Source organism: Salvelinus sp. IW2-2015, unplaced genomic scaffold (assembly GCF_002910315.2).
Source record: "Salvelinus sp. IW2-2015 unplaced genomic scaffold, ASM291031v2 Un_scaffold864, whole genome shotgun sequence".
Taxonomy (NCBI): Eukaryota; Metazoa; Chordata; class Actinopteri; order Salmoniformes; family Salmonidae; genus Salvelinus; species Salvelinus sp. IW2-2015.
In genome coordinates, this window is record NW_019942633.1 from 344,377 (window position 1) to 358,828 (window position 14,452).

The 14,452-nt window shown below is 43.3% G+C and overlaps 1 protein-coding gene across 4 annotated transcripts in view; it reads right to left on the minus strand.

Annotated features, from left to right (window-relative positions):
• LOC112069039 (POC1 centriolar protein homolog B-like) overlaps positions 1-14,452 on the minus strand; it is a 54,155-nt gene that overhangs the window by 18,132 nt on the left and 21,571 nt on the right. For 2 of the 4 annotated variants that reach the window (XM_070438380.1, XM_070438382.1), the window contains 2 exons: positions 14,124-14,184; positions 12,689-13,546 (listed from right to left, as the gene is read on the minus strand). The exons of the other annotated variants lie outside the window; for them this stretch is intronic. In XM_070438380.1, coding sequence (XP_070294481.1) covers positions 13,467-13,546; positions 14,124-14,184 — 141 coding nt within the window. In that variant the 3' untranslated portion in view covers positions 12,689-13,466. Of the gene's footprint in view, positions 1-12,688; positions 13,547-14,123; positions 14,185-14,452 lie in introns of those variants that run through there. 4 annotated transcript variants of the gene reach the window in all.

Consider the following 14,452-nt stretch of genomic DNA (forward strand, 5'->3'; position numbering starts at 1 on the left):
TACAAGCCCTTGTGTGATAACTTAACCCAAATGTCCCAATTTAGACATCAATAATACATTGGGGAGAGAGAGAGAGAGAATAGACAGAGAGGGGGGAGAGAGAGACAGAGAGTAGAAGGGAGAGAGAGAGAGAATAATAGACAGAGAGTAAAGAGGGGGAGAGAGAAGAGAGAGAGAATAGACAGAGAGTAGAGGGGGAGAGAGAGAGAGAGAAATAGAACGGAGAGAAGGAGAAGGGTAGAGAGGGGGGAGAGGAGAGAGAGAATAGACAGAGAGTAGAGAGGGGGAGAGAGAGCGATGAGAGAGATAATCTCTCTCCTGGAGAGAGAGAGAATAGATGAGAGAAGAGAGAGGGGAGAGAGAGAATAGATGAGAGTAGAGAGAGGGGATAGAGAGAGAGAGAACAGATGAGAGTAGAAAGAGGGGATAGAGAGAATAGATGAGAGTAGAGAGAGGGGATAGAGAGAGAGAGAACAGATGAGAGAAGAGAGCGTAGATAAGGCTGTCATTATGAGCGGTTAAGGGTAGATTAACATTGTTCTGGCCAGAGCCATATTCCACTCTGCAAACACCTAGAGAACAAACACCCTGGCTCCTAAACACAATCTAAGATGCTGATAAACACACACATTTATTTTAGACGACACATTCAGGTAGGCCTAACCTACATTTTGCAGCACACTAAGTCCCCATATTTTATCCATTCATCTTTGTTTAACTAGCCCCACCTCTCTGTTTCTACCCCCGCTCCCCCCACCTGCTCCCCTTGGGCTGCACAATGTCCTGCCTGCTTCCGCCCTCCACACACGCCTCGTTCCTTTCTGTACTTATTACACCGCTCCATTTAGATGCTTTAGGTAATGGGCGTAGACTCATTCTGCTCTTTATTTTTGTTCATTTCTGTAACTTTCTGTTCCCCCTTCTCCAGCTCTTCCACATATTGTGCTGCAGTCAGCACTTTTGCTTCCTCCTTCTGCGCCATCTCTCTCACACTCTCTCTGCTACTTTGTTTCTCTACCTTGCGTGCAATAGGACATTCATGTTGTTGTCAGTTTGTCTGTTAGTAACCTATATAAACTCTTCACTGCCTGTCTGGCAGGTCCAGATAGTCAGAGGAACTGGAGCCAAAYAGAAGGCCAACTGACTAAATGTCACAGAGGGGAAGTTACAGGAAGTTAGACAGGCTCGCGTTGGCTTAGCTTATGTGCGATACATTTTAGGGCCTACTCTTTTCTCATAGAAACTAGGACACAACCAAACTGCCCTGCTTCCATCACAACATGATAACTGTGGATTAAAAGCATTTAAACAAAATTGGCATGAATCTAATCTAATATGAAATTGCCAGAAGCAAAGAGTAGCATGAATGCTGATGGTTTTCAAGGCTGAAGTGTAGAGGTTATGACCATGCAATCCTGTCAGGGTTAGGAAGTGAATGAGCGTCATTGTGGCTTTGCATTAGATTAGCCCTTTTTAAAAGCCCCTTACAAAAGATTTACCTGCATTATTCACAATTTCTGCATATTCTAACCCAAGTACTCCACACACTGTATACATGCAGTAGCTTCTACTGAAATCACAATATGCTTCAACAAACTAGAAGACTCAAAGCAGGCTTTGCAACAGTCGGTTAATTTAATGCCTTTTTTAGTGCACACAATCAGTCATGTAAGCTAGATACAGTACTAGATACAGTACTAGATACAGTACTAGATACAGTACTAAACTCCTTTAAATAGGACTGAATACTGTCATCAGAATGGCCGATACAGAGCTGACCACTAGAGTTCAACCAGTCAGGCCACAAGATCTTATCTCTGAGCTGTGAGTGAGATCCATTCTTATCAATCAGAACACTCTGGTCATGGGTCATGTGTCGGTTTGAAGTTGCACGGATGCAATACAGTAGGTCTCATGGTCTGTAATGTACTGTAGGAGCAGGCAGCAAAGCAGACGTGGGGTGAGTCGGAGAATACTTTTTAATGGACAACCTTGACAGCCCGACACAGAATGTGTGCATGTTCCAAAATGTACAATTGACTGACTTCACTGACAGAAGTGCCATGCATATGCAAAGTTTGTCACGTACACAGATTAGCAGATGTTAAAGCAGGTGCAGCAAAATGCTTTTGTCTCTAGCAGCACAGTAGATGTTTAACAGTACAATACTAAACACCCAAATAATACCAAGAATAAAAAAAGAACCAGATGAAGTCAGAGTCTGGAATAGAAATATAATAGTGTGTCTACCTATTCCAGTTTGACTGGAGGAAGCTCCAGTGAAGTGATTGACAGGTGAAAGGACACGCTGTGCCCCCCCCTGCCCTTCAGAGAGTCGGCTGGGGGTGAGGGGGGGGTGACCTTTGTCCACCATCATTAAAGACCCCACAGCGCAGACAGCAGCCCCCAGTCTATCATACAGGAGACACACTGGTGGCACARTGTTGGGGTCAGAGATCCTATAATTCATGTGTTCTGTGTGTAATTCTATGGTTGGGGTATTGTACGTGCACTGTGTCTACTGTATGTACTGCATACGTGCAGGATAAATAGGGAAGGGCTCTGTGTGAGTGTGTACTGCTCAGCCATCCTGGTGTTGAACACCATACCCTAGACAGCTGTTAAACTGGAGCATTTGAAAACTGTGCGAGGCAACGCTGATGTCTCGAGAACGTACAGCCACCCAGTGGCACTGGACCTGATGGACAAGGGGGAAACTGAGGATCCATGGGATGTCATGTCACCGTCCTTTCCATGTGAGCAGAGTAGCACACTAGAGCTGCAGACTGAAGAGCCCACATACAAGCAAGACCAAATGATACACAGAGCCACATGCAGGAAATAGGCATTCACAAACAGAACACTGAGTTTACCCAACTCTACAGCCAATGGCATGTCAACAATCTCCCTCCTTTCCTTAACATTTCCTCTCCTCTTCTATCGATCTATCTCCTCTAAACTCATATACGATTTATGCTTTTTTTGGCTGGGCTGTTTGGGTCATGGCTTTATCTATGCAGCTGAAGAGAGCAGCTTTACTTCCTGGGTGCCACACAAAACATGACAAACTGCAGAACCTCACAACAGGAATTTTATCTGCCAAAGATCACTACAGAGGCTGAGAATCTATATATTTATTATACTAACAGACAGAAACAGCAAAACATTAACTAGAGGAACAGCCAAAATCTATATATACAGACACTAAACATATCAAAATTTATTCAAACAGCAAAATTGCATTGCAAACTGGAAAAGACATGACAGGACAGCGAAACAGCAAGACATGCCAACTGAACACTAAACAGACAGAACAGCAAACCAAACGGACAGGCAACGGCTGATCGATGTAGCTATGCTATATCAGAAACACTAACAGGACAGGAACAGTCAAAACATGCCCAAACTTGGCAAAACACTAATATATTAGGGAACAGCAAACATGCCAAACTGCCCAAACACTAACAGACAGGAACAGCAAGAACACTAACAGACTGAGTAACACTAACGACACATGAACACTAACTAGTAGAATCAGCAAAACATCCGAACTGCAAAACACTAACAGACAGGGACACAAACATGCCAAATGAAAACACATAACGACAGGAACAGCAAAACTTCCAAACTGAAACTAACAGACTGGACACAAAAGACAATGAGCACTACAGACGGACTATACCATGACATGGATACTCAACAGATTGCACACATATTCTAACCATAACTATCTTAACAGCAAACAAAATAAACAGGCCACGGGCTTCACATAACAGCAAAACATGCCATTGACTCTATAGAAGACAGCAAAGACACAACTTATAGAACACTAACAGACAGGAACACTCAAATAACAGAGGAGGAACAGCAAAAACACTAAGACGCAGGGCACAGCACAACTGGAACACTAGACTAGATCAGGAACAGCAAAAACACTCAAACAGACAGGAACAGCAAAACCACTAACAACAGAAACAGCAAAACATGCCAAACTGCAGAACACTAACAGACAGGAACAGCAAAACACTAACAGACTGAACACGCAAAACACTAGCAGACAGGAACAGCAAAAACATGCCAAACTGCAAACACTAACAGACAGAACAGCAACACAACAGACAGGAACAGCAAAACATGCCAAACTGCAGAACACTAACAGACAGGAACAGCAAAACACTAAACGAGCAGGAACAGCAAAACCTAACAGACAGGAACAGCAAAACATCCAACTGCAGAACACTAACAGACAGGAACAGACAACAGCAAACGCAAACACTAACAACAGGAACAGCAAAACAACTAACAGACAGGGAACAGCAAACACTAACAGACAAACAGCAAAACACTAACAGACAGGAACAGCAAACACTAACAGACAGAACAGCAAAACATGCCAAAATGCAGAACACTAACAGACAGGAACAGCAAAACATGCCAAACTGCAGAACACTAACAGACGGAACAGCAAAACACTAACAGACAGGAACAGCAAAACAACTAGCAGACAGGAACAGCAAAACATGCCAAACTGCAGAACACTAACAGACAGGAACAGCAAAACACTAACAGACAGGAACAGCAAAAACATGCCAACACATGCAAGAACACTAACAGACAGGAAACAGCAAAACATGCCAAACTGCGAACACTAACAGACAGAACAGCAAAACACTAACAGACAGGAACAGCAAAACACTAACAGACAGGAACAGCAAAACATGCCAAACTGCAGAACACTAACAGACAGGAACAGCAAACACAACAGACAGAACAGCAAAACACTAACAGACAGGAACAGCAAAACACTAACAGACAGGAACAGCAAAACACAACAGACAGGAACAGCAAACAACTAACAGACAGGAACAGCAAAACACTAACACAGACAGAACAGCAAAACATGCCAAACTGCAGAACACTACAGACAGAACAGCAAACACTAAACACACTGGCAAAACACTAACAGACAGGAACAGCAAAACACTAACAGACTGCAGAACACTAACAGACAGGAACAAGCAAAAACGACGAACAGACAGAACAGCAAAACATGCCAAACTAGCAGAACACTATAACAGGACAGGAAACAGCAAACACTAACAGATCAGAACACTAACAGACAAACAGCAAGAACACTAACAAGACAGGAACAGCAAAACATGCCAAACTGCAGAACACTACAGACAGGAACAGCAAACATGCCAAAACTGCAAGAACACTAACAGACAGAACAGCAAAAACACGAGCCCATAATGGGCTGACATCCACCCCCCATTACACAACAGGACACCCTCTCGCAACAGGTAGGGCACAATACCCTGTTCCGCAGTGTGTGAGTGTACATTGATGCACGTCTAAACTATTCTAAATTCCAGTAAGTAATGGGTTGTAATGTTGAATTATTCTGTTTAATTCTCAATCTGTTTTAATCCCAGGCCCGTCTGCGTATGACTAAATTGACACACTGTGCACTTTAACAGGTGTTGCAGTAAACAAAGGAAACTACAGTTCTTTCTCATTGTGACCAAAGCTGATTAATCAACTGCCCAAAATCCCTGATCACCCCAGTCTCCATAACCAACATTCCCATCGCGTGCCCCCAAGCTGATGGCAGCAAACTGGGGGGACAATCTGCTGTGTCTCCCCTCTCTCTCTCAAGACCTTCTCGTGAGAAGAGGCATCAACAACTACAGAGGAGGAGCTAAGGATTGCATTTGTACAACACTTTTCTCAAGTTCAATGTGCCTCACATTTGTAAGGTGGGAACTCTCCAATGTGTAGCACCCATCTGGGTGAGGTAGTCCAGAGGCCATTTGGTGTCAGAACACTCCCCACAGCGGAACGTTTTCACACGGTGAAAGGAAGAACCAGTCGGTACTGGAACCCTGGTTCTTTCTGCCAAACAACAAGTGAGAAAGGAAGTAAGATGAAGACCGCCATCCACACCCAACACCGGAACGGCGGCGGTATCAAATATGGCTGCTTTTTGAAGGGTGCATTAACCCCCCTAATTTTAGCTTCCCAACCTTAGAGGGTGGGATCGGCTTCCAAGAGCCTCGTAAATAACTGGGAAAGTCAGCGGCCTGCCGGAAAGAAACAGCAGAGAGGGACCGCGCTGGAATAGGCGAGCATCCTGGGAATTTGAGGAAAACTGACTTACCGCACACATATTTAACAGGAGCACCACACGCTCTGTTTCATACATGTGCATGCACACACACACAAATGTGAAGGGACGTGCAGCCCCTGCACCCAGTCACCCACATAGAGGTCAGGTAAGGTAAAAGGAAGAGGAGACTAGAGGTTAAAAGGAAAGAATGAGAGAGAGAGAGGAGAGAGAGAGAGAGGAGATGGGGAACAATAAAAGAGACTGGGAGGCAAAAGAACCGGGGAAATGAAAGAAAACTGCAGAGGAGGGAGAGGAATTATCCAGAGTTGGAGGAGAGGCCCAGTCAAGCCTCTTGAGAGGCTAGTAAAACAAGACAAACTGAGCCTTCAGTGTCCTGACTCCTGTCCACCCACCCAATCAGCCACCTACACAAGGTCAGGGTCAACCTGAAACAGAACTCACTAGGTGGAACACACACAGGTCTGATGTAATTGTCATGATGAGCGAAAGGGAGTCTTGTTTGGGCCTAATGAACCCTGTAGGATTGTCTTCCATAATATAGGCCTGTGTATAATATAGGCCTGTGTATAATATAGGCCTGCGTCAGGAATCTTGTTCTTTCCACTGTTTTTGCTGCCGTCGGAAAAATCTGAACACACCCCATCGCACGTCATTCAGCCTTTAAACCATATGTTCAGTCAGCTATGTGAAGGTCATTTGATTTAAGCTTTAATCTGATTGACATCAATCACATCAGTCGCTTTGTCTGGGCCTTCCTAACTGATTGCCCTCACATGCACCATTCCCTAAATAACTACTGCAAAAGCGTCACAAAGGCCGCAGAGTGGGGAACTCTGACAACGTCACGCAATCAATCCAGAAGTATACCACTAATTCCCTACAGAGTGAACTTTCCAAATATAAGAGGTTAGAAATAGAACTAAATGGGTGACTTCATTTCATTAAGGCAGTGTTGAAATATAGCCAGGGGCCCAAGTCACAAAAYGTATACCTTTTTGGTAGGGATGCACGATATATCGGTGAACATATCGGAATCTGATGATATTAGCTAAAAAATGCCAACATCAGTATCAGCCCATTGTCTAGGTTAACGCGGATATGAAAAACAGATGTCAAAGCTGACGTGCATACCTATTTAATGTCAAACACAGTTCTATTAAGGAATGTTGCACGTGCAAATTCAGAACATACAAGCCAAGTGCCACCACTACTATCAGTAGCACTGTCAAAGTTGTACAAAAAAAGTCTGCAAACAAGCAAAAACCGYCCTCGAACGATGTGTTTACAATACCGCGTTGGTAATAAAGCATTATTTGTTCGATCGTAACTCATGGGGTAGCTAGCTAGCTTTAGCTTGGTACCTAGCTAGCACCAATACAACCAGCCTGAAAACAATGACCAGTAGAAACTGCAGTCATTTTCATTATTCTTAGCAATGATTTAGGAATCCTTGTAAGTATTAGCTAGGTAGTCACTTGTTGTTCGCCTWTTGAAACTCAACTTCAGTTCATGAAAATACATAGCTAGCCAGCTACTTAACCCTGTTAAGTACTTAACCCTTAACCCCAAAGCTAACATAAGCAGCCAGCTAGCTTCATCGTCTTATAAATTAGGGTTATTTTAGATGATGACCCCTAGCTACATAGTAGCTAGCTATCTATAGCTACTGAAACAGATTGTCGTTTTGCTACGTATTTGAGGAAGAACATTGTTTGCATTCATGAGCTAGCTTTTTTTTTTATGACCAGCACTATAGGTGCGCGAGACAACTTTAACAGCATCATAGCATACATATCGATGAATCGTTGTGACATATGAAATACGAGTGATAGTGTAATCAATGTGTAATATCTACGTAAAAAAATTATGAACACATTAAATTATTATGTGACGTGCAGTCATATTCAGGTCCTGATTGATCAACARGCTTTTTTGACACGTCAAATAGTGTTGTTTGACATGTAACTTTTTTGACATAAATTCATATTTTCAATGACSGCCTACCCCGGCCAAACCAGGCCTACCACGTACTGCCCTGGACTACCCATGCCTACCACGGCCAAACCCGGCCTACCACGGACTGCCCCGGACTACCCCGGCCAACCACGGACTGCCCGGGACGACACTGCCCAAATGACACTGGGCCAATTATGGTGGAAAATAAGTATTTTCCACCATATTTGCAAATAAATTTGCAAATAAATTCATAAAAAATCCTACAATGTGATTTTCTGGATTTCTTTTTCTCATTTTGTCTGTCATAATTGAAGTGTACCTATGATGAAAATTACAGGCCTCTCTCATCTTTTTAAGTGGGAGAACTTGCACAATTGGTGGCTGACTAAATACTTTTTTGCCCCACTGTATGTATATATTTTAAAGAGCGAGAGAACGCGAGTGCGAGGTTTGGTGAAAGAGGGAAGAAAAGTGAAACTGAGAAAAGTGGATAGGGAGGACAGGGACTGAAAGTAGGGTAGGTGACCATATGGAGGTTTAAATGTGTGAGTGAGTGAGTGTGTGAGTGAGTGAGTGAGTGAGAGAGAGGGAACAATGGATGAAGAGAGACCGGAGAGAGGGATGAATGAGCGATGGATGGAGAGAGAGAGATCAAGGGAGAGATGGATTTAGGGGGGGGTGGGATTCGGAGGGGCGTTATCATTATGCTTAATTCTAGGTCAAATTTCTATTTTTCTGCATACCTAAGCATACCTGACTGGTGGTTATTTTTCTAAAGAAACTAAATATGCTTCTCTGTCTATCTGCTAAAATCTGGGTAAAAGATTGAAAGGAATGCGAGTCTTATTTCAGCTACTCTAACTTGATTGGAAGCCTGAAATGGCTTCTTGGTAGCTAGTTGGGAGATTGGGAACCTATCTGGGCTAGCTGAAGCCAACTTCATAAAATTGCTAGGTGGCTAATAGTAAAAAATAAAGTAATTTGAAACAGGACAAAATCTGAGGGGGCACATGCCCCTGTGCCMTTCTGGGCATGACACCTTAACTGTACTGTAGGTAAATCTCAAAACAAACTGCAGCAATGTTTGGTGTCAAGCAAAGCTTGGTTCTTCGGAGGGAGGGTATCTGATGGGACATGTGAAAGCCCGCGAGGCACACATTATGAGATGGGATGGTGGATTGCACAAAAGGTGACCCAACATATCAGTACCTGGAAAGATTTCAATCCCAAACCCTGCGAGGAACCATGCTGAAAGCTTTCACACAAAACAGAGGAAACAGAGTCACCATCTAGACTAGTCCTCATTCATTCAATGTGCCTTTGCCAGGTACACGAGTAGAAAACAAGCAATTCACACATTCAAAGAGTATAAACATTTTGGTAAAAACATTGACTGAATACTTGGAAAAGCACCAATACACAAKAAGTTGCCAAAGGGTCGCTATGCTGGATTTGACTTGAGCAAAGCGGCCTTACAAATGCCTCATAATCCCCTTTAGCACTTGAGCTAATACCAAACGGAGGGTAAAGCACCTGTGGGAACCCACTACTCGCTGTGTAAGCCAAGAGCTAATTGCCCCAATGTAAAACAATGGGAGCGCTAAGCTAAGCTAGCCCAGCTAATAACCCTCTCAGACCATGCTCCAGTCCAAGCTATTCTAACCTTTCCTGGGTTCCCACACATTCTGGGCTCACCCCCCCACAACAAACACTTAGAGGCCTAAGCATCTTCAATTCAGGGGAAAGTTTAATGCTGATACTTAAGCAGAACACACAAATGAAAACACAAAACAAAAAGGGCATACCATTAGTATGAAAACTTTTTGCTGGGCAAAATAAACTTTTTGGGCAAAAACATCACTTTTTTCTAGTCAAAAAGTCTCAGATGTGCCCCTTTTGAAAAGAGAGATTAAAGAAACGGGTCATTAGTTCAGATTGAAGAACTACCACAGATCAACAACCAAACCACTTTTCCTCAGGATATCACACCAAAACATAAATCCTCCATAATATCTCACTAGAACTGGTGTGATTATAGATGATCTGATTCTGACCTGGATCTGTGAGTGGTTTGGAGGGACGTCACAGGGGGTAGCATGTTAGCGTTAGTCACTAGGAGATCAGGATCAAACAATTGAGGCCTGGGAGGAATGAGGAATGCGGAGCCTGTGAAGGGCTCTTTCACTCCACTCTCATACACTGGCTGGCCCCTAGCTTCCTCTCCGGTAGTTTCCCCATGCAGCATCAGACCACTCGTCTCAAGGGCTCACCACACCTCAGACCACTCTGGTCACAGAGAGGAAGAACACCATTTTATAATGCATTTGAAGGGGAAGTTCTCTCTGTTATTTTATTCTATTAAACAGTGTGACGTTTCGGTCTAAACAGACCTTCATCAAACAGACATTGACGTTGAAAGCCTTTGGACAGAAGGGGTTAGAGGTCATATCCTAACCCCTCAGATTTCAGACAACAGGATTAGAGGTCATACCCTAAGAATAAATGGGCTGAAGTTGAGCCTGTGAGGTTAGGAATGGTATTCTATGAATGAAGTGATAGTTCAAGGGAATGGGGTTAGGGTTAAAGTTCATATCCTAAAGAGGGTGATAATAACTTCCATCCAGCCTGTAGGGTTTGAGTTCAGGTTCATATAGACAGTGAATGGGGTGTACAGTATAATGCATGGAGTTCAGTTTAGAGCAGTGGTATTCAAACGTTTTCAGCTGGGAACCCATTTTGTTCACCAGAATTTCTGGGGAACCCATCCCAATTCTAATGATCCAACCTTAAAAATCAGTAAATGTATATTTTCACGTCAACAAATAACCTTCAACTCAATTTTTCAAATACTCTCTCAATAACGTCTCAATAAAATAATCAGTACTCTTAATTTTTACTTCCCAAAAATTCCCCCTGGGGTCGTGACCCCGACTTTGAATACCACTGGCTTAGAGGATCCTCTGTCACTCACTGCTTAKTTTGGACAGGTACTAGTCTGAGCATTATACACCAACCTGACAGAGTAGAGTCAAGGCAGCAGTCAGACCTTAGGGAGTGGGAAGAAAGAGACACTACAGGACAAAGCAGGGAGGGAAGGAGAAGGTCAAGAGACCATGAGTAAAGAAGCGAGAGAAAGTGAGGCCAACAAGATTGAGAAAAGCAAAAAAAGGAACAAGAGAAAACGGAGGAGACAGCAGATCAAACAATGAAACCTTGAGGGGGCCAGGGAGAGAAGGGAAGGGTGATTGGCTCTTTGGTGAGTAAATGGGGGGGTGAATGTGGAACAGAGAGATTAATGACTTCCAAAACAGGTGGACCGTGGGTTGGCCGSCCCTCTGATGGGGGTTAACCTGGGACCCCCGTCAGTGTTGGGTGTCTGCCATACCTCCGGATGGAGCGGACGAGGCCTGTGACCTCCTAGCCCTCTCCCCTAACAGGAAAGCGGATTTGTTTTCCTATCCCTTTCCCAGTAATCCTCTCTCTCACACACACTATGAGGAAAATAGATTTGGATATAGATAAGGATTTTGACATTCCGCTCCCTTCCTGTTTATGCATGAAATGAATTGAATTTGGATAATCACCCCAGGCGTGTGCGCACACACACAAATTTCAACCCACAAACCACTCAAAATAGCATTAAAAAAATGTCCCTACATCCAAGAGCACCTAAACCCCCCCCTGCAACCCAACTCCCATCGACMTTGGCCTGCAGTCACAAGTCTGCAGGCAGAAACACTTCTCTACAGATGAATTAGTCTGTTCCCCCCCACGCAGGAATAAACCCACTTTAAGCCGATGGCAGAGTTCTACGTTTGATCTACCCACGCAGTTCACCATGCCACGTCGTCTCCCCGTCTCTCTGCCTCCACACTGGCTAGTCACAAGTAGCACAGCAGAGGTAACTGACTTCCACAGAGAAGTCAAATAGATACATATTGCACTGATACATGGCTGGTGATGGTGATGAAAAAATATACAGAATCAATAGTTCCATATTGGGATATTATTTTTGACGATATATCGTATCGTTTTGACATGCTTGWTGGCTGYACCTGCACCAAAACTCCAGYATTTTTCCTTCATTGCGTGTTCCCCATCTTTTTAAATAGGGACACAATTTGTTTTCAGCACTTTTATTTCCATGACTGATCAAAACTAGTCCACATGGTTCTCTGTTGTCCCTCTGCACCAGACATATGGTGAGCAACATGCTTGAACCTCAAATCACACTATCCATTCACAATACATATAGAAACGTGAGCGTTGCAATACATAGCGTATCGGCACCTAAGTATTGTGATCGTTTGGTATTGTGACGGCCCAAGCTGTCGATTAGTGTTTAAAATGGTTTAGTGTCAACAGCCATGTACCAGGGAAAAGTAGTGCCATGTAAAACCCCACGGCTGGTGAACTGCAGTGCGCTTCCGTTTTGAGGAGGGGTCACAGTGTTGTGGCCTGGTGATATTTATGGATGCCAGCTATAAGGAKGTGGCTGGATGCATGGAACCCCTCACACAGCTACGGTACATAAACATGATTCACAAATAGACTGACGAGGTCTCAGAAATACACAGATGTACTGTACAAACTGTGGTGCTTTACAGGGAATTTTATTCACACAAGGTCATGAACTACTACTAGCTATATATTGCTGATTTGAAAGTCTCGATGGCCTTCGTATCCTCCTATACACATCATTAGAAAAAGAGCTGGAGAAGGAATGAAAAGGAGAGGTTTCAGCCAGTGCTCAGACAGCAACCAATAACCAGGAGGAATAGATCCACTACTTCAGTGAGCAGATTACATTACAATCAATATCTGTATTACAACTCCWGTCCTGACTGACACCAGTTCTATTTTCATCGTCTAACCAAGGTAGCGAGAGATAACAATCAGTCAAGAAAGACCGAGGGAGAGAAAAAACAAAGAGAGCTTCATTGGCCGTTGAGGTCCCCAGCCGACAGAATACCTTTAATAGACCTGTGGGGCTATATTTAGCCCTCCTGTGTCGACTTACTGTCAGCACATTTCAGCAGAGGCCCCTCCGGACACAGCGTGTACCCTTGAGAGAGCAGCAGAGAGAAATAGAGAGGGAGGGAGGACAGAGCCTTRTGTAGCTGAGGTGATAGCGGATGCTATGCAAATTTGCAAGGATTTTCTAAAGCAGTGTGACAGACACCATTTTTTTTTTTTTACGATATACTCGTACTGTACAGTTAAAACACATCATCTGTAGAGACCCTTCAATGATCAGAAGGCAAAAGGAAGGTTGAGAAGCAAATTCTGATTAGTGAGACATAGCCAAAGCACACGAGAGAGAGATAATAGGCTTTACTTTAACCTTAAAGGAAAAGCAAGTTTGGCTGCAAGCACTTGGCTAGGGAGGGGGAAGAAAAGCCTTGTTCAAAGAAAGGTTACGTAGTCCCAGTGCCGGCCAGTCCTGGCCGTTCTGCMGTCCTAGGTGAGACAAAAAAAATGCGGCCCATCAAAGAATAGTCCCAGTAAGCAAAATTACGTAATTKTTTTTTCTAAAATACATATTTTTCCAGATGTTGAAGATTAAATTAGAATAAATKTAGGTTTTGAATGAAAGGTGAAAAGATGTCTTTGAAAATCAGGTTCATTTTCATTTCTGGATGAAAGTTGAAAATGTCATTTAAAGTGGTTGCTCCACTAAAAGTTTAGTGATTATGCTGCGGGACTTAGAGGTAATTTGTGGTTTAGTACGGTACCCTGCGTCACCACTTCATTGCTCCAGACCAGCATAAGGGGGAGTTAGAGCACTGATTAGGCTTTTGGGTCCTACTGTGTCTCTGACAATGAATGGGCGACATAAGCCTAAATAGAAAATTATATTTGTGCACGACTTCAATAWTACTTACTAAAACTGTTACACTAAGGTTTTTAATCATTTTATTTTGGTCTTACTGTAGTACTTTAGGCCACTCCCGACTGGGCATKCTGTACAGTGCCTGAGTGGCACAACGGTCTAAGACACTGCATAGCTGTGAAGCTACAGATGCTGGTTCAATACCTGTGCCCGACCTCGACTGGGAGACCCATGAGATGACTGTAGACTTCTGGTTCCTCTCCCTCTAAAAACAGAAATAAATAATTCTAAATAACAAACTGGCTTTATTTACAAATTAGTAACAATGTYTCACCCCATGTTCAGAATGGCCTTTTTCCTCACTGATTTTAAGTTATTTGAAAACAAAGCGATTATTATTATTCATTTMGAATGATATAAAAGCCTGTTGGATATTCTCACAGATATATTATTAACCCTGTTATTAGCAGGACAATATACATTGGTCATATTGTTCATGGCTCCTGAGTGGCGCACAATGGGATTGCCTTGCA